This window comes from Doryrhamphus excisus, unplaced genomic scaffold (genome assembly GCF_037039965.1).
Source record: "Doryrhamphus excisus strain RoL-2023G ecotype Guam unplaced genomic scaffold, RoL_Dexc_Guam_v1.1 HiC_scaffold_31, whole genome shotgun sequence".
Taxonomy (NCBI): Eukaryota; Metazoa; Chordata; class Actinopteri; order Syngnathiformes; family Syngnathidae; genus Doryrhamphus; species Doryrhamphus excisus.
Window position 1 is genome coordinate 90,881 of NW_027621869.1, and position 18,406 is coordinate 109,286.

General features: G+C 55.2%; 2 protein-coding genes across 2 annotated transcripts; one reads left to right on the forward strand and one right to left on the reverse strand.

Annotated features, from left to right (window-relative positions):
• Positions 1-379: 379 nt before the first annotated feature.
• LOC144898042 (DNA-directed RNA polymerase II subunit RPB2-like) lies at positions 380-4,213 on the reverse strand. Its single transcript, XM_078788940.1, has 4 exons — positions 2,685-4,213; positions 2,186-2,646; positions 921-2,097; positions 380-824 (listed from the first exon to the last, which is right to left on the reverse strand). The coding sequence occupies exons 1-4, from the start codon at positions 4,211-4,213 to the stop codon at positions 380-382; spliced, it is 3,612 nt and encodes a 1,203-aa protein (XP_078645066.1).
• Positions 4,214-7,053: 2,840 nt separating this feature from the next.
• LOC144898043 (uncharacterized) lies at positions 7,054-8,178 on the forward strand. The gene has a single exon (XM_078788941.1). The coding sequence runs from the start codon at positions 7,054-7,056 to the stop codon at positions 8,176-8,178; it is 1,125 nt and encodes a 374-aa protein (XP_078645067.1).
• The last annotated feature ends 10,228 nt before the right edge of the window (positions 8,179-18,406 follow it).

The following is an 18,406-nucleotide window of genomic DNA, read 5'->3' on the forward strand; positions in this document are numbered from 1 at the left end:
ATATATATAATATATATATATAATATATAATATATATTGCTGAACACAATGTTGTTTTTAGCTCAGCCGCCAAAGCGTTAAATGTTTGCCAAACAATGCCATCGTTTGTCTGTCCAATTGGTTTCAGCCTCTTGGCTGTCTGGGCGGGGTTAAATAGGTTTTATTATCTTAAGATCCGTTTTGAGCAGCCGGCACAGCTGAAACTTGTTTACCCGTAAACTGCAATGGTGTTTTTTTTTATTTTTTCCAGCGAGGGAGGGCCGTGCCAAAACTAATTAGGGTTTGAGGCTTCCTTGTTCCTTTAATGTTTGCCGTCGATCGGCCGTCCGCTCGGCCGTCCGCTCGGCCGTCCGCTCGGCCGTCCGCTCGGCCGTCCTGATCAATCCGGCGTATCAATATTGTAGCGTATCTTGATGCCAATGGCCTGCAGCTCCTGCAACAGCATTTTGGTGGTGTAGGGCACAGCCATCATCTCCACGGTGGCCGATTCACACCGTTCGCAGTGGTCCGAGGTGGCAGCCGCCGCGTAGCCGCACAGCGTGCAGACGGGAAGCGCGTACGGGTCGCTCAGGTCGTGCATGGACTCGCGTAGTGCGGCCGCCGCCCCGTGACTGATCTTACACCACTGCTCCATCTCGCCTATCTTGATACCCCCGTCCCGACTCCTGCCCGCCACCGGCTGGCGGGTCAGCGGATCCAGCGGACCCCCGGCCCTGGAGTGGATCTTGCCAGAGACCATGTGTCGCAGGCGCTGGTACGGACACGGCCCCATAAAAATCTTGGCCGGAAACCGACGGCCCGTCAGACCGCAATACATGACGCTATCCCAGCAGACTAGGCCTCCTCCGCCACCTCCTCCGCCACCTCCTCCTCCGCCACCTCCTCCGCTGCCTCCTCCACTGCCGCCCACTTCCTCAGCCAATCCCGCCCGCCGGCCCGCCGCCTCGATCTCGGCCGCCACGGCCGGGTGCCCGAAAGCCGTGGCGTCGTAGAGCCGGCCTTCTGCGCAGGCCGCCCGATCAAAACACATCTGCAGCAGATAGTTTATCGTCATGCGCGAGGGAAAGGCGTGCGGGTTGATGATCAGGTCGGGCGTTGTGCCGTCGGCGCAGAACGGCATGTCCTCCGGCCGAAATATGGCGCCGCACGTGCCCTTCTGGGCGGTGAAGGAGGCAAATTTGTCGCCAATCTCTGGAAACCGAGCGCTCCGCAGCCGGACCTTGACCGTGACGGCGCCGTCGACGTCTCGGTCGCTGACGACTCGGTCCAAGTACCCCTCCTCGCCCGGTCGGACGACCATCGAGACGTCGCGCGTTTGCAGCGGCCCGCCGGGTGACTGCTTGTGCCATATCTTGCCCGCCAGCACAACGCCAGCGGGCAGCCACGGCGCATCGCAGCAACCTGCTCGGAGCCGGTATTTGGCCGAGGCCTTTGCCGCCGCCCTAGCCTTAGCCACACACACTACGCCCGTGGCCTCGTCCAACAGGCCGTAGTCCCGGTCCGCCCGGCGGACGTCGTAGGGTGGCACGCCAATGGTCTCGTAGTCATACCGGGACCGCCGACGGGCCGTCTCGCAGTAGGTGCGATAGGTCACGCAGCCGAAAAGGCCCCTTTCCAGAGCGGCGGCGTTCAGCACAATGCTATCCTCCTGGTTGAACCCGCGAGCCGTCATCACGGCCACCACCGCCACAGCCCCGTGCGACAGCTCCTGAAAGCCGGTTTCACGCGAGAGCCTGGAGGCCGTGAGGGCCCGCTGAGGGTAGTCCAGCACATGCAGCGTGGCGTCCCAACGATCGCGGATGTTGAGGCCCAGCACGCCTATTGCCTGCTTGCCCATGTTGGACTGGTAGGCCACGCGGGGCGATTGCGAGTGGTTGTAGAACGGCACGGCGGCGGCGGCCACGTCGGTCAGCAGCCGATCGGGCGGCGGGTCGGCGTAGTCCACGCCAGCCGTCAGGCAGCCCAGCTCCTCAGCGCACAGCCGTACGAGACGGCCGGCCGGGCCTCGTCTGCCTCGCAGATCGATCACCGGTCGCGTGAATCGGCCCTCAGCACCCAGCAGGTGCAGCTCGTCGGCGGCCCGGTCCCAGACCAACCCTGCGCCAGATGGCAACCGGCTGCCAAGCCAAGCCTCCAGTCCGGCCGGATCGGCGGTGATACCTCTCAGCGCCCCGTCGACCGTTACCAGCGTGACGGCCGCTACGGCCGCCGAAGCCCCCGTTGCGGGCCCCGTTGCGGGCCTCGGAGCCTCCGGAGCCTCCGGAGCCCCCAAAGCCCCCGAAGCCCCCGAAGCCCCTGAAGCCCCTGAAGCCCCCAAAGCCCCCGAAGCCCCTGAAGCCCCTGAAGCCCCTGAAGCCCCAAAAGCGCCCAAAGCCCCCGAAGCGCCCAAAGCCCCCAAAGCCTCCGAAGCCCCCGAAGCCCCCGAAGCCCCTGAAGCCCCTGAAGCCCCCAAAGCGCCCAAAGCCCCTGAAGCGCCCAAAGCCCCCGAAGCCCCCGAAGCCCCCGAAGCCCCTGAAGCCCCCGAAGCCCCTGAAGCCCCTGAAGCCCCCAAAGCCCCCGAAGCCCCTGAAGCCCCCGAAGCCCCCGAAGCCCCCGAAGCCCCCGAAGCGCCCGAAGTGCCCGAAGCCCCCAAAGCCCCCGAAGCGCCTGAAGCGCCCGGAGCAGAGAAGAGAAAAGTTTCAGACCTGTCGGCGCTCGGCGAGGCCGTCCCAGCCAAGGGCACCTGGCCAGCCAGCTGCAGCAGCAGATCCAGCTCGCTGCGGGGGACGCCCATTGAAAAGCCGCAGCCCAGCGCCATGTTGAGCACTATCCCCACGCGCTCGCCTTCCGGCGTTTCGTACGGACACAGGAAGCCGTAGTGAGAGCCGTGCAGCTGCCTGACGCGAAAGTTTTTCCCCTTGTAGCCAACGGCGTGCGTCAGCCGCCGCAGGTGGCTGAGGCGGGCGCTGTAGTTGTGGTTGGTCAGGACCTGCGACACGCCGGTGCGCACGTAGGCGGGAGGCCCGGTCCGCTTGACAGACCAGTTGCCTGTGGCGAAACACAGCGCCAGTCCGTTGGTGATGATCGAACCGGTCGACCAGCGGGCGACGGTGTGATGCGACTCAAGCGCGTTTCGCACCAGTTTGACATACTGCTTGAAAAGCCCCCGAAACAGGAAGAGGATGAGCCGGCCGGTACAGTCGACCCGCTTGTTGACCAGGCTGTCCCGGTCGCAGGGGACCTGCGTCCCACCGGCCGCCGCCGCCAGCCTTCTGATCATCCACGCCAGATGGGCAGCCGTCTCGGTCGCGGCGGCGGGTCTCTCGCAGTGCGGGAACCCATCTTTGTGCATCTCGATGGTTGATCGTCGGGCAGCGGCGGCGGCGGCTTCCCCCGTCTCCTCATTGGCAGCGGCAGCCTCCTCGGCCGCCTCAGCCCACTGCCGTAGCAGCGTGTCGCACATGGCCGCATGGACCGCCGTCGGGCAGCGGTGGACGGGCTCCGCTGCCCCTTTGTCGTCGCTGAGGGGCGCGCACAGCCCACAGTCAGCTGCCACCGTGCGGAACGGCACGCCAAGCTGCCGCAGCACCGAGCCCGCCGTCACACGACGTTTGACGCACGGCAACGAGAACTCAAGCGTGCGCCGGCCGTCGGTGTGCGCGCGGGTCATTACCGACTGACCTGTGACGGCCGAGACGCTACGGAACTCGCAGACCCAGCCGTCCTGATCTCGCGTCACCACAGGTCGGTCGTACGCCGGCCTGATGTGCGGAATCAGTACTCTCTCCTTGCCCTTGATTATAAAGTAGCCGCCGGGGTCGTAAGGGCACTCGCCGGGCACGGGCTCAGGGCCCGAGTCGGTTGTCAGCCGGCAGACGGCCGACCGCACCGCCGCAGGTATCCGACACAGCTCGACAGATGTGCAGCTGGATTTCCCGTCGGGGCCGCGGATGACAGCCTGACACGACACAACGGCGGCGTAGGTCAGGTCGGCACGCCGCGCCTCAGCCGGAAACAGCGCCCGACCGTCAGCCGTCACGGGCGGCGCAAACGTCAGCTTGCCAAAGACGACTGTGGTGCCGCCCGCCGTCACGGGCGGTTCAGCCGCCAGGATGGCCGGGATGCCTCGGAAAAGCGCATCCTCATACGATCGGATGTGATGCGCGACCAGCGCTCGGCTCGAGAGGGGGCCGTAGAACAACTCCTCGTCAATCGACGGCCGCCGGTCGGTCATTGGGCGCCTGAACGGAGAAGGGAAACCAAAACTAATATCAATGAATAGGAAATACGTTTACGTTTGCTCACCAAGCTCTCACGCGCTCGTCATAGCTCTCACTATCCTTCTCTCTCCTTCTCTCTCCTTCTCTCTCCTTCTCTCTCCTTCTCTCTCCTTCTCTCTCCTTCTCTCTCCTTCTCTCTCCTTCTCTCTCTCTCCTTCTCTCTCTCTATATATGTGCCAATTGGATATGTCTTAAAACAGAAATCCGTTTGGGATCAACGCTATCGGTCAAATCGCAACAGCGTCTGTTTCGCTTTCTCCCCCCCAATGCTCTGTTGTCGCCGAGATCAACACCCGCACGTGCCGCTAAAGATTTGGCCGTCGATTCCAACTTGGACTAATCGTACCGGTGGTCTTTAAGCGGAATATCCTTGCACCTAATCAGATCCAAATGTCTATCAAAATAGTCTGCAGATTTTAAATCTGAACCTCCGTCGGACCGTTCCGCAGTGCTCCAATTGGAACCTATGGCAGGGCTTTGGGCAAATCCTTTTGGCCGACCCTAGCGTACTGGCCAACAGAATTTCTATCAAGACCTTTCTTGGTGGATTTTACCGCATAGGCTTCCCCCCCGTCGGACTGTTCCACATCTCTCCGATCGGAATATCCGGTAGGACTTTGGGGCGAACCCTTTCGGTCAACTCACACCTATGGTTGCTGATAAAAATTCTAGCGGAATCTTGTTGACAAGTCTTAAAGCGTAACTTCTGGCGGACCATCCGGCAGAACTTTGAGCGGGATCTTTAGCGGACTATCCAGCAGAACTCCGATTAGACCTTCTAACATAATAGTCTGCAACGTTTCGGTCGAATCTTTCAAGAGAGTTTCAAGCGACCCATCCAACTTGCTTGTTTATTACCTAACAGAATTTTTTTATCAGAATTTTTGTCCAGAGCGGAACCTCTAGCGGAATGTTTTTTTTTGGCAGCGTTTGGCACAGACCGTCTAATAGATCTTAAACAGACATCCGAGTTAGATCAACGTGATTGGTCAAGCCGCAACAGCGCCTGTTCTCCGTTTGGTTGTCAATAAGAGTGACACCTGCGCGCATCGGTAAAGCTTTGAGAGCACAGCTTCCAATTCAAGACAACCCAATCAGCCGGTTGGGGGGGGAAAAACAATTAAAAGATATTACGTGAACGTGGGGCATGTGACGTTTGGCGGGAGAGATGTGGGAGTGGAGTAACGCGACATAGACTAGCATAGTCAGTCACAATTGTTATGTTCCGTGCCCGTTCACACCAGTTTCATCGGTCTTGTCATCTATACTGGTAGGCTCACCTGTTTTGGCCGCGGCGGCAGCAGCAGCTTTGGTTGTGGCTGTCGTGAACTAATCATCATAGTCTTTGAGATTGTCATCATCATCATCATCATCATCATCTGCGGCACCGGCAACCTCGTCCGGTCGAGGACCGGTCCTGCCGGGCGGTCCCATAGCACCCCTCTGACCCGTCGCACCTTTACGTCCAGCAAGTCCTCGATCACCCGCCAAGCCTGGCTCCCCTTCCGGACCTTGAAACCCGGCGATGCCCTGCGGACCCGGCAAACCTGGCTCGCCGTCGGCGCCGTCAACTCCATTGGGTCCGCGCAGTCCGCTGTCACCCTGTTCGCCCGGCAAGCCGTCATAACCCTTTGGACCGGCGACAAGCGTCACCTTGTTCACGTCATAATTACCTTCGTGAGGGTTTCCTTGCTCTCCGCGAGGACCGGTGGGTCCGGCAGGACCCATTTCACCGGGGGGGCCGGCTTTGCCCCGCAAACCTTCCGGGCCGCGCGGCCCACGCATTCCCTGCGCGCCTTTGGGACCCACCAAACCGTCAGGGCCTGGCAATCCCTGTCGACCTGTCACACCTATTGAGCCGGGTGGACCCGGCGGTCCGCTGTCTCCCAGCTCCCCCTGGGGACCTTCATCACCAGAATTACCATCGTGACCCTTTGGTCCCTGCGGGCCCACGGCGCCGTCCGGACCTTTTTCACCGGCGTAGCCGGGCTGGCCGGTCATGCCACCTAATCCGACAGGGCCCCTCGGTCCTTGAACTCCTTTAGGTCCTGGTGGCCCTGGCTGACCTCGAACGCCAACAGCGCCCAGCGGACCGGGCGGTCCTGTCGGCCCCGGAGGTCCAGCGCGGCCCGTGGGGCCACGAGGGCCAGCGGGCCCCATCGCCTTGACAGACAAGTCAGGATCTGCGGCTGGGCCGACTGGGCCGACTGGGCCGACTGGGCCGACTGGACCGACGGGACCGACTGGGCCGACTGGGCCGACTGGACCGACGGGACCAACTGGGCCGACTGGACCGACTGGACCGACGGGGCCGACTGGGCCGACTGGACCGACTGGACCAACTGGACCGGCTGGGCCAACAGGACCGGCTGGGCCAACAGGACCGGCTGGGCCGGCGGGGCCAGCGGGATCAGGCAGAGCGGCAGACCTGGGCAGAGCGGCAGACCTGATTGGGTCGGGTTTGCTCGCAAGATTGCCCGCAAGATTGCCCGCAAGATTGCCCGCAAGATTGCCCGCAAGATTGCCCGCAAGATTGCCCTCAATCGATCTGCCGCTATCGGACAATAGTTTGTAAACGTAAACGCAAATAGATTCTTCGTCGGCAGCGTACATCTTAAACCTCACGTCCCCACAGACCGCCATGATGCGAATATGGTTCTTTTTTGTTTCCGAGATGAGACGCTTTTTCTGAAGCGATATGTTCCAAACCGCCTTAAGCTAGATAAACCTGTTTCTGCCAGCATATTCAGCTGCTATTTTAAAAAATACACTTTGCATCATGTACAATTTTAAGATGTACGAAGTGAGCGGTTCGTGGGTCGCAGCGTTGGGTTCCGAAGGTTGCAGACTGTTGAGTCGATTGACCGAGCCCGCCAAGCCTGCTGAGACTGCCAATGGAGAGCAGATCTGTCTTGCCGGCTCTGCCGGTCCCGCCGGTCCCGCCGGTCCCGCCGGTCCCGCCGGTCCTGCCGGTCCCGCTGGCCCAGCCGGTTCCATTGGTCCCGCTGGTCCCGCTGGTCCCGCTGGTCCCGCTGGTCCCGCTGGTCCTGCTGGTCCCGCTGGTCCCATCGGTCCCGCCGGTCCTATCGGTCCTGCCGGTCTTCAGGGTCTGACCGGGCCTCCCGGGCCCATCAACATCGGTCCTGCCGGTCCGCCCGGGCCGCCGGGTTTGCCGGGTCCAGCCGGGCCCCAGGGAGCGCCGGGACCGCCGGGACATTCCGGCAAGCCCGGTCCGCCTGGTACAGAACCGGGCCCTCAGGGCCCACCGGGCATTCCGGGTCCTGTCGGGCCTCCCGGACCTCCAGGACCCCAGGGACCTATAGGCATCAGAGGTGAGATAGGTCGTCGCGGGCCCGCCGGTCCCAGAGGCGAAAGGGGGATGCAAGGGGAGCGAGGGCCGGAAGGTCCCAAGGGCGAAGTTGGGCCACCGGGTCCCAGAGGGTTGCAGGGTGAGGTAGGAGAAGTTGGTCCCGTTGGACCGCAGGGGCTGCAAGGAAACGTCGGCCCTCGAGGCGATCCGGGCGCGCCAGGAGAACCGGGTCTGACGGGCAAAGATGGACCTCAAGGTCCGCGGGGCATGGCCGGGCCGACCGGACCGCGCGGTGAGCGGGGCGAACCCGGCACGGCGATTGCTGTCAACGGAACCGTACGTTTGGTCGGCCCTCGCGGTGAACCGGGAGCTCGCGGCGCCGTTGGAAAGCAAGGCCCTGTTGGCCCTCCTGGCGTTCCCGGCCGAGATGGCGAACGGGGATTGCAGGGACCGCAGGGACCGCAGGGTCCAATCGGGCTGCGGGGACCGCCGGGACCTCAGGGGCCGCTGGGTCAGGATGGTGAGCCTGGCGAGAAAGGAGATCGAGGACCACCGGGTCCCAGGGGACGGCGTGGATCGCCGGGGCTTGATCTGACCTGCGACGACTAATCAAGCTGAAACACACAAACACACGCATGTGTATACATGTGTGTACATGTGTGTATGTGTATGTACAAGTGTGTACAAGTGTGTACAAGTGTGTACAAGTGTGTACAAGTGTGTACAAGTGTGTACAGGTGTGTACAGGTGTGTACAGATGTGTACAGGTGTGTACAGATGTGTACAGGTGTGTACAGGTGTGTACAGATGTGTACAGGTGTGTACAGATGTGTACAGGTGTGTACAGGTGTTAATTGCCTAACTCAACGTGTGGCCGAGCCGACCTTGGAACTCTCATCGAGACGTTAAAAAAAGCTAATGTACCAAAACGATGATCTAGCTTGGTGATTGTCAGGCTGCGGCAGCATCGGCGTAAACCGTAGTTTGGGTCGGACTAGCCTGGTAACAAAGGGGGCTTAGAGGCACACTTTTGTATCCGATCAAGACAACCGATGGTTTGTGTGTATGTATATGCCAATATATATATATATATATAGATATATATATATAGATATATATATATATAGATATATATATATATATATAGATATATATAATTTTAACATGTTGGAAACCGGTCGATTCATCGTCGCGTTCGATGTTTAAAACTGCCATTGTTGGGACTTATAATATCGATCAGCCGTTTTGTACCTGCGGGTCAACAACCAAGCGCTTGGTGTTGTTAAAGAAATCTAAACGTCAAACATTAAAGAGATACGACCCACAAACCACACCAAAATTTTCTTAAACAACGGCTATGGTCCATAATCTGAGAATGGAAGGTTGAGAGCTAACGTCAGAGGCTAAGCGATCCAAGCAATCCAAGCGATCCAAGCAATGCAAGCGATGCAAGCGATCCAAGCGATCCAAGCGATCCAAAAGCTGAGACGTAAATGGCAATACCTGAAAGCCTTTGGCCAAGAGCCTTCAATCTTCAGCCTTTCAACGATATATATATATATAAAGGCTAATTAATACCTAAAGGTTGAGACTTGAGACTTTCTCCCTCCCAACAGCCAATTGGTTAATCGGTCAATCGGTTGATCGGTCAATCGGTCAATCGGTCGATTGTTCAATTGACCCAAAAGCTGAGAAGCGGCATGCGCCATCAGCGGTTCGCCGTTGAACAATCCGGTTTGGCCGGCCACAGGCTCTTGACCAACTCGTTCATTCGATCGTGGCTGAATTCGGTTGAAACTGAGAACTCGCCGCTGGGCGTGAACATGACCACCACGGCGCCGCCATCACGCACGCCAAACAACCCACGTTTTCCCTGGCTGGCCTCTAAAAAAAAATTTTTTTTCTCCGGACTAGAACAGGCGGCGCAACGGACCAGAAACGGGTGCTTGATGAACGACATCAAAGTTGGGAAGGAAAGAGAAATAGTACGTGTATATGTATATGTACGTGCAAGACCGAAAAAGGTTGCTCCTTCTTGGATCGGTCGAGTCGTCGACGGCTTTGCGCCAATTTTTTTTTATTTCTTACAACCGGATGTGAATCAATGTTGAAACCCGTACCAAACAGACATTGGCGGCCGCTCATCACAAAGCCTGACAGGGTTCAAAAAAATGCAGACTAGATCAAGCCTAAATTTATAGACGGATGGCTCCAGATTCAGCCATCTTCACAATTGTCATCAAACTTACTTTAAAATTCCTTATACAAACCTTGTTGCATAAGGAATTCTTTTATTTGGGTAATAATTACGTTCTATTTGGCAAGGTTAACAGGTTCCCACAGGGGAGGGAGAAATTCTTTTTAATGTTGCAGTTTCTCCTCTCACTACCAGCTGTCCAAAAGCCACGCTTAAATCAAGCTGTTGACTGTCAACCGTTAAATCGTCAACCGTCAAGCTGTTGGCCGTCAACCGTCAAGCTGTTGGCCGTCAACCGTTAAACTGTTGACCGTCAACCGTCAAGCTGTTGACCAGCAACTGTCAAGCTGTCAAGCTGTCAAGCTGTCAACTGTCAACATATTGACCATCAACTATCAACCGTCAACCGTCAATCGTCAGTTGTTGGGAACTTACAACACTAAACCGGTACCGTTGTTAGCCGTTGTTAGCCGTTGTTAGCCGTTGTTAGCCGTTGTTAGCCGTTGTTAGCCGTTGTTAGCCGTTGTTAGCCGTTGTTAGCCGTTGTTAGCCGTTGTTAGCCGTTGTTAGCCGTTGTTAGCCGTTGTTAGCCGTTGTTAGCCGTTGTTAGCCGTTGTTAGCCGTTGTTAGCCGTTGTTAGCCGTTGTTAGCCGTTGTTAGCCGTTGTTAGCCGTTGTTAGCCGTTGTTAGCCGTTGTTAGCCGTTGTTAGCCGTTGTTAGCCGTTGTTAGCCGTTGTTAGCCGTTGTTAGCCGTTGTTAGCCGTTGTTAGCCGTTGTTAGCCGTTGTTAGCCGTTGTTAGCCGTTGTTAGCCGTTGTTAGCCATTGTTAGCCGTTGTTAGCCGTTGTTAGCCGTTGTTAGCCGTTGTTAGCCGTTGTTAGCCGTTGTTAGCCGTTGTTAGCCGTTGTTAGCCGTTGTTAGCCGTCCACCTTTCACCGTCATTTTGCCCGCGGCTACAGTTCGATCCAGTGCCAGTTTTCAGATTCAATGGGTATGCGGTAAATGGTTGTCTGCGAATCCGTCGATGAGCTGATGATGCTGAAGGTGCTCACCGACCGATTGTCGCTCAACCCTGACTCACAGTTGTCGGACGGCTGAGTCGGCGAGGCTAACCCCACTTTAACCATCAGCCATCGAACAGCACCGATCATGGTGTGACAGATTCGACCTCCTAGCATTGTGTTGATAGGCGGCTGTCGGATGGTGGATATTGGATATTGGAAGTTATCTGATCAGAATGTACGTGGCTCTGCGCTACCGCCGTCACCCGCCGTCACCCGCTGTCACCCGCCATCACCCGTCCGAAACTTGCAGCGCGTTTCATAAACAGTGCCAAAGTAGCCGACGGCTATCCTCCAACAACCGCACAGCTGCATATTTACAATTTAAATAGGCTAGATTGCGGCTTTTGACACAGCAAGCTCAACAGCCCTTTGGAAAGCTCCAAAACAAGCAATCTGCCTCAATGGTGGCTGTTCCACGTCAAGCGACCGGTACCTTAAACTCAATCAACGATCCGGCTGTACAAAGACAAACTGTGGAGAATGTGAGGGGAAAAAAAAAGATTTCAAACAATCTCAAACTAGATTGACCCTAAGATAAACAAAACATGGATGGGAAGGAAAGGCTGCAAACGGGCCAGTGGTAAATTTTAAAAAAAATCTTATTTATCCTCAGACCAGCTGAAATAGACTTGACTTTCAAGCGCCCTCGACGTTTGCCGCACCGCAAACATTTCCCACACTTGACCGAGCGCGACCAAGCGCGACCAAGCGCGACCAAGCGCGACCAAGCGCGACCAAGCGCGACCAAGCGCGACCAAGCGTGACCAAGCGCGACCAAGCGCGACCAAGCGCAAGCGGTTCTACAAATCGGCTGATCCCGCTTAATCTTAAAAACCCATATAGCTATTTCCAGTCCCATCTTCCCATCTTCCTATCTTCCCATCTTACCATCTTCCCATCTTCCCATCTTCCCATCTTCCCATCTTACCATCTTCCCATCTTCCCATATTCCCATATTCCCATTATTCCCATCTTTCTATCTTTGTATACGCCGGTAAGAGCGGATATATTTCCCCTTTTTTTAAAAATCTCTGGCTGAGGGATGGATGACGACCGTTTCTTCCCGGACACAGATCTGTCGTCGGACGATTCGGATACCTCTGTCCGGTCATACGGCGACGAGCGCTTAGAGGACGAGCGCTTTGAGGACGAGCGAGACGATGGTGCCGAACCGTCTATCAGCAATAGATCGGAGCATAGGTTTCCTGCTCTTCACGGCCTCCGATTCGATGATGATGGTGCCGATGATGAGAAAGATGCCAATGATGATGGCAGCGGCTTTACAGACGCGTTGATCCCGCTGGATGCCTACTCAGAGTCCGAACTGCACTGGTTACCGTTGATCAAGCTGCTGCCTCGCGGCGAGCAGTGGCAGGCGTTGGCAACAGCCGTGCAGTCAGGGTTCAGGGCGGTAGATCAGCTTGACGGCGTCTGCGATCGCTATATCAAGATGACGGCAGACGTCGGGTTGACGTACCGTCATCGGTGTCGGAACTACGAAGGACTGTTGGGCTTGCTGCGCTACGCCAATCAGCGGAAAGTGTGAGCTTGGCTTTGTGTAACATTTGGACAGCCGGACGTTAAAGCCTTGAAGCTTTAAAGCCTCAAAGCCTCGAAGCCTCAAAGTTTTAAAGCCTAGAAGCCTCAAAGTTTTAAAGCCTAGAAGCCTCAAAGTTTTAAAGCATCAAAGCCTTGAAGCCTCGAAGCCTCGAAGCCTCAAAGCCTCGAAGCCTCAAAGCCTCAAAGCCTCAAAGTTTTAAAGCATCGAAGCCTCAAAGCCTCAAAGCCTCGAAGCCTCGAAGCCTCAAAGTTTTAAAGCATCAAAGCCTTGAAGCCTCGAAGCCTTGAAGCCTCAAAGCCTAGAAGCCTCAAAGTTTTAAAGCCTCGAAGCCTCGAAGCCTCGAAGCCTCGAAGCCTCAAAGTTTTAAAGCATCGAAGCCTCGAAGCCTCAAAGTTTTAAAGCATTGAAGCCTCAAAGTTTTAAAGCATCGAAGCCCCGAAGCCTAGAAGCCTCGAAGCCTCAAAGCCCCGAAGCCTAGAAGCCTTGAAGCCTTGAAGCCTAGAAGCCTAGAAGCCTCAAAGCCTAGAAGCCTCAAAGCCTAGAAGCCTCAAAGCCTCAAAGCCTCAAAGCCACGGACCAATTAAGAGAGCCATATCTCAGCAACCAATCCCTTTCTTCCCACAGACGTGGCGTGCGAGTCAGTGGGGAAAAAATAAATAAGTTTTTTTTTGTGTTGCACAAGCATGTTCCACCAAGTAGCTATCATCCTTGACTTGGCAGGATAAAGATGGGGAAAAAAATGTCAGTTGCAGGATTTTTTTCCTTTTATATTCTCAAGCGGACACGCTTGTCAGGAATGAGGAAACCGATGGGAGAGGACGGGCCCCCTCCCCCCCCCAAAAAAAAAAAAGCCGCCAACATCGCACAATGATCAGAGTTGTATCGACTCGCCTGCTTGTTTTATCAGCCGCTTATAAGCGGCCAAGTGAAATACTTTGCTCAGATGTTACGACCGACGAGTGGCGACATTCAGGATGTAAAAAATTTTTTTGGAAGAGTAATTTTGTAAGGTAGTTGTTAGATTAAAATCTTTTTACTGTCTATACCTCCTTCCCACTTTCTTTCACACTTTCCTTCACACTTTCTTTCACACTTTCCTTCACACTTTCCTTCCCAATTTCTTTCCCACTTTCTTTCCCACTTTCTTTCCCACTTTCCTTCCCACTTTCCATCCGCCTCAATCAGCCTCAATCAGCCTCAATCAGCCTCAATCCACCTCAATTTGCCTCAATCCGTTTCTATCAGCCTCAATCCGCTTGACCATGCTCACGGCATCGGTCACCTCGCCTCCATCTGCGCAAACATCGATTCAACCTCCTTTAAAGCGTCGTTCAACCCCTTATCAACGTCGGTTAGTTGTTTGGCAGCCTCTTCTTTAGCTTCCGTATTGTCTTCGATTTCAACGATCGGTTTGAAATCTGCAGGCGATGATTGGGGCGGAGGCGGCACTACTCGCCGCCGATGCTGCAGTCTGAGCATCATTATCTTATCCGCCTGATACGCTTGCCGCAGATCCTCTAACTGGGTCCTGGCCAGTTCTTGAGACTCTCGATACTCACGGATAGCGGTCTCGACAACGCGTATGGCCTCCGCCCGGCGAGCGGTATCTCGATCCAACATTTGCGCCACATGACGTAAACTTTCTATCAGATCCTGTTCTTGAGTCGCCGCCCACGGCACGTTGGGCGGTTTATCTGACACAAAGCCAAAACTGCGTTGTGGTTTTGGCGGATGGTTGTTATGGGTTAGCAGATGAGGTGTGGTGGGCGGTCGGTGAGAAGGGGGTGGACCGCATGAGGCGAATGTCGTGAGCGGCGCCTGTTGCTCGTTGTCCCAGCTGACCACGGGACGCGAACTGTAGCAGGCATCCTTTTTGACATCGATCGGCCTCGATATCCACATGGTTGACGATTTTTGGCTTTGCCGCTTGCTGGGTTTACAACCCATCGAATCGCACAGAGAAATTGTTCACTCAAGAAGCCGGCGCGGCAAACCTCGGTGCTTTTCCCTTCAAGTGTCGACGCTGGAAAGCTTTTGACAAAGATCTATAATCCAACACCGCTGCTCAACCGGTGATGCGGTCAATAGCTCGACAGCAACTGTTGCCAAATCTAAACAGTTCTTGTACAGGTTGCTACAGGTTTGACGTCTAACGGATCAACTCTAACCGGTCGGACGGACGTTCGATCCGACGCCGTGCACCTTGCGTCGGTGGCATACTGCAGAGCCGAGGACAGGTTGTGAGGATGCGCGTCAAATGCGCGTCAAGTGCGCGGCGAATGCGCGCCGAATGAGCGGTGAATGCGCGTTGGATGCGCGGCAAATGCGCGTCGGATGCGCGTCGGATGCGCGTCGAATGCGCGTCGGATGCGCGGCGAATGCGCGTCGAATGCGCATCGGATGCGCGTCGAATGCACATCGGATGCGCGTCGAATGCGCATCGGATGCGCGTCGAATGCGCGTCTGGGTAAGTATTGTTCTCTATAGCCCTTTACTTTATATTTATATAATTTATATTATTTATATTATTTGTATATATTTGTATATATTTGTATATATTTGTATATATTTGTATGTCTGTGTGTATATACAAATACTCAGATATAATCTATAAAGCTGTAACACCGCGATGAGCTACAAGGAGACTCCATTGGGAAGACTTTGCCATTGACCATAATCTTTGTAACTGTTTGTCTCGCCCGCTTCATCCATCACCTTTGACCAGCCTCGGCTTAGCGGCCTGCTTTGACAATCGTCGGCTTGACGGCAATACTTTTGCTACCTTGGGCCGGATTGTGCTCTTTTTTCCCCTTCCCATCCTCTCTCATTCTCCTTTTCCTTCTCCTTCCCCCCCCTTTCCAACTCTTCTTCATCCCCACGATTGACCGCCGTACGATTTGACTCTAAACAAAAAAAAACCCACTCTCGCGATCCACTCTTTCTTTGTACAGAAGGTAGCCGTGTATGGAGTTGCGAGCGGAATTTGGGTTCAAGGACCGGACGGGCGGCGACATCGAAGAAGGCGATTTTTTCACAGCCAACAATAGATTTGGCGTGAAGGACTTTGATCCAAAATCTAGATTCATTGCTACAGTTGGCATAGGACTGCAGACGTTGATGTCAGAGAATATAGTTAAACTGGAACATGGTCAACGTGCCGATCTGGCCAGACGCGTGCGTTTGATACCTTTGGCACAGTATAAAAACCCCATTGGTACCGTGCTAGGCTATTATGTTACCGGCGGCGGCCGTGAGCTAGATAGACAGCGTCTTCGGAAAACCTTTGAACACCTGGCGCTGTCCGATCACCCGTTGACTCCAGTCGATGTGTTGCGCTACGCCCGTATGTGGACGGCGCCTTACGGCGGTCGCATCGACTAACGTTCATGACTTGACAGTAGGAGCTGCTGATAACGTGCTGATAACGTGCTGATAATGTGCTGATAACGTGCTGATAACGTGCTGATAACGTGCCGATAACGTGCCGATAACGTGCCGATAACGTGCCGATAACGTGCTGATGTAGCAGTCGAAAGACACTGTTGCGGATGCCGTTGGTCAGAGCCGCTTTGCAACTTTGCCGCTCGGCGTTAAACCTAGCATTAAATCGACGGCACAGATAACCATTTATAGTTATATATATATATGTGTGTGTGTATAAATGTATGCACGTACATACGTATAAAGTATTGTAGGAGCTGCGGCAGATATTTCCAACCACCGACTGGTGGTTGGAAACGCTCAGTGACAGCTACAACTAGACCCTCATAACTGTACTCGTGAGCAAGATGAGAACTGGAGCCTGGTGGGCCTGGTGGGCCTGGTGGGCCTGGTGGGCCTGGTGGGCCTGGTGGGCCTGGTGGGCCTGGTGGGCCTGGTGGGCCTGGTGGGCCTGGTGTGCCTGGCGGGCCTGGCGGGCCTGGCGGGCCTGGCGGGCCTGGTGGGCCTGGCGGGCCTGGAGATTCACAGCGAGTACGGTCTTTACTATCATGAACTGGTTACAGATAAACGTTAGTCTGATTGGCGGCAGTTGAGACCGCGCATGTTTCAGAGCACATGTTTCAGAGCGTATGTTTCAGAGCACATGTTTCAGAGCGTATGTTTCAGAGCGTATGTTTCAGAGCGTATACACACGCGCACACACATACATATATATATATATATATATATGCATGGGGCGCAGGGTGGACTTTTGTGAACCGCAACCCTTTTCCTCCTCCCCATTCACAGCTGACGGCTCACCGGAACATGTAAACGGAATGATGCATCACCGTTGGTGGACCTTGATCGGTTCGACCGTACAGCGCGTCGGCCTCGGCCACCGAAAAGATCCGCCGGCCCAGCCGTCGATTTACATCATTATGTATCGCCACCGTCAGCTCAAACAGGTCGTCGCTTGAAACGATGCTGCCATCAATGTTGTATGTGGCAATCATGCGACGGTAATGATTGGCGCATGTGGGACAGGGAATCATGGCCCACAGATTTTTCAACAGTTGACACCACGCATGCCGGGTCGGAGCGTCTAGGATGCCATCAGTGGCTGCCGCACCTGTGTGCAAAGAAAACCAAAGCGCCGGCCCAAAACCCGCCGGTGAAAACCCGCCGGCGGAAGGCGCGTCGACGGCTGCCAGTACGGAAGTGCAGCTGCGACGGTGAGCCATCTTTAAGATTGTTGTTATTTTTAAAATAACTACAACCCAATGTTTTGGTCGGACAGTCGAAAGCCGAGCCGCCGCATGAGCCACCGCATGAGCCGCCGGTCATTGAGTTTGCAACGTTCTCCAAACAATATAAATATGTATATATTTTGCTTATATAGTTATATATATATACACATATATATGTATATGTATATACGTATATATGTGGGAAAAGGGGTTGGGGTTGGTGTCTGACATAGGGTCAAATTGAGAAACTCTTGTTTCTGGGTTTAATCCCCTTTTTCTATAGGTTGTCCTTTTTTGGCTCCCCCATCCCCACTCCTCATCAAAAAGGTAGTTTTTTTTTAACAAATTTAACCTTCCACCGTCTTCAAGCCAGCCACACGGTCCACGCGCTGAACCGTCTTGATCGTAATAGCGGTCGATTCGGCCATGCCAGTCCTCAGCACACATTGGTTTTTGAGCGGCCTTCAAGCGGCATTCGAGCAGCTATTCGATCTCTGCTGACTGAAAACATATCAAAAGGGGCTAAAGACAGTCAATATGTTGCAAGCTGCCGCAAGCTGCCGCAAGCTGCCGCAAGCTGCCGCAAGCTGCCGCAAGCTGCCGCAAGCTGCCGCAAGCTGCCGCAAGCTGCCGCAAGCTGCCGCAAGCTGCCGCAAGCTGCCGCAAGCTGCCGCAAGCTGCCGCAAGCTGCCGCAAGCTGCCGCAAGCTGCCGCAAGCTGCCGCAAGCTGCTGCAAGCTGTCGCAAGCTGCTGCAAGCTGCCGCAAGCTGCCGCAAGCTGCCGCAAGCTGTCGCAAGCTGTCGCAAGCTGTCGCAAGCTGCCGCAAGCTGCCGCAAGCTGTCGCAAGCTGCCGCAAGCTGCCGCAAGCTGCCGCAAGCTGCCGCAAGCTGTCGCAAGCTGCATAACTTGTCTAGGTACGGAACATTGGTACGCAGCCGTTGGCAGTGAGAAGATTTCTCCCCCTTTAAAGCAGCCAAAAACCCTACCGTGCTACAACTTGAGCCAAAGCGTCGGCGGGCACAGATCTGCCGTTGCTCTAAAAGCGAAAACGCAACCAGAAAAACGTCGGGCTGATGGGGAAAAATGCGACTGACCGTGGTTTAGAAGGCTTGCCGTGGTATAACTCTGCTGAAACGTGAGCCCTGCGAGAGCACGGGAGGCTACTAACCCAAATAACTTGTTTTCTTCAAAGACCAGACCACTTTGATCGGTCTCTGCAACAACAGCAACTGCGACAGCAGCAACTGCGACAGCAGCAACTGCGGCAACAGCAACTGCGGCAACAGCAACAACAGCAACAGCAACAACAGCAACAAGTTTGCGCACATTGTCGTCGTCATCCGTCA